Source organism: Mustela nigripes, chromosome 1 (genome assembly GCF_022355385.1).
Source record: "Mustela nigripes isolate SB6536 chromosome 1, MUSNIG.SB6536, whole genome shotgun sequence".
Classification (NCBI taxonomy): domain Eukaryota; kingdom Metazoa; phylum Chordata; class Mammalia; order Carnivora; family Mustelidae; genus Mustela; species Mustela nigripes.
The window spans coordinates 45104621-45106549 of NC_081557.1; the positions used below are offsets into that span (position 1 = coordinate 45104621).

At 41.0% G+C, this 1929-nt stretch overlaps 1 protein-coding gene across 1 annotated transcript; it reads right to left on the reverse strand.

The window, feature by feature from the left end:
- Window positions 1–462: 462 nt before the first annotated feature.
- On the reverse strand, window positions 463–1428 carry LOC132011326 (olfactory receptor 52N4). The gene has a single exon (XM_059389746.1). It carries the CDS (start codon window positions 1426–1428, stop codon window positions 463–465), a length of 966 nt encoding a protein of 321 aa, XP_059245729.1.
- Between the last annotated feature and the right edge of the window lie 501 nt (window positions 1429–1929).

Genomic DNA, 1929 nt, shown 5'->3' on the forward strand with positions numbered 1-1929 from the left:
CACCTACTCTCTATTTTTTTTTAAGATTTTATTTATTTATTTGACAGACAGAGATCACAAGTAGGCAGAGAAGCAGGCGGAGTGGTGGGGGAAGCAGGCTCCCTGCTGAGCAGAGAGCCTGACACAGGGCTTGATCCCAGGACCCTGAGATCATGACCTGGGGTGAAGGCAGAGGCTTAACCCACTGAGCCACCCAGGTGCCCCCCTCTCACTTTATTTTTTAGTGAAAATGGGCTAATTAGGGTTTGTTCAAAGATATGTGTTCCTTCTCTTAAGAATGAGAAGGAAAGAGAATTCATAGAAAATTTGGTTTGCAGGCCTGTTGAGATTCTCAAAACATGTATTTAGAAATGCATCACTCATGCCAAAATAATGTTTCCTGAAATATTTTACACTTCTTGCCTAATCAGGAAATCTGCTCTGTCATGGAAATGTCTTTTTTTTTTTTTTTTAATATCTCATTTAAATGCCATGGGATTTGACATCCTTAGAACCTGAAAGGATCCTTATGACACAGTCTCGAATCTGCTTGGTTTTCACCCCATACACAATAGGGTTCATAGTGGGAGGCAAGAGCAGATAAATATTGGCCACAATGATGTGGCAAGATGGAGGGATTGTGTGGCCCCCAAAGCGGTGGGAAAAGAAGGAGAAGAAAGCTGGACTGTAGGAGAAAACAATGGCACAGATGTGAGCAGTGCAGGTACTGAAGGCCTTCTGTCGAGCATCTGCTGAAGAGAGGCTGACCACTGCCCGGAGGATCATGGTGTAGGAGACTGTGATGCACAGGATGTCAAAACCCCCAATCAGGAGGGCAACCATCAGACCATAGATGGCATTGGCCTTGATATTCCCACAGGATAATTTGGCTACAGACATGTGGTCACAGTAAGTGTGAAGAATTATATTCCCTCTACAGTAGGGCAGGCGCTTGGTGAGGAAAGTGAAGGGAATGATGAGTAACACCCCTCTCAGGAAAGTAGCAAGCCCAACTTTTGCAATGACGGGATTGGTGAGGATAGTAGAGTAGCGCAGTGGGTAGCAGATAGCCACATAACGGTCCAGGGCCATAAGCATGAGCACCCCAGACTCCATCCCTGTGAAGGTATGGATGAAGAACATCTGGACCAGACATTCGTCAAAGCCAATTTCCTTGAGATGAAACCAGAAGATGCAGAGAGCTTTAGGAATTGTACTAGAGCACATGACAATATCAGTTAGGGAAAGCATGGCTAGAAAGTAATACATGGGTCTGTGCAATGAATCCTCATAGCGGATGAGGTAGAGCAGCCCACAATTCCCTACCATGGCCACCACATACATGGAGCAGAATGGGAAGGAAATCCACATGTGTATATCTTCCAGTCCTGGGACTCCTCTAAGAATGAATGAGGCTGGGATCCAGTTTGTTTTATTCAACATTAGCATGATCAATTAGGCCTAAACTTCATGTGTGTTTTCTAGAGTAAGAAAAAGAAGAAAAATATACTTTACAGCTACTGTTCCCCTCTCACACACACAGCTTAAAATTCCATAGTGCATTTTAATGATCAACCAAATTTTCTGAGAGTCAGGGGTTAGTTTTCTTTTGTATATTTTTTATTCATTAATTAAAATATCTATTCATCTAACAAATTCTTATTAAGTAATCCAATTCTTATAAACCAATTCTTACTAAGCAATTAAGCAACCTTACCACAGATATTGATTCTACATTATTTTTTAAGGATTCTGATCCTCACAGATTTATAATCAAGTTTAACTCTTTTATGACTTCTCTTAGGAACTTTGGCTAAAATACTTTACCTACTTATTAATAACTGTATGTCTTTCCCTAGATGTGATCTCAAAAACAGTTCTTTGATTACATCACCAACGACCCAACAGATGATTATTTTATATTCATATTGTTAACTGATGGCCAATAAT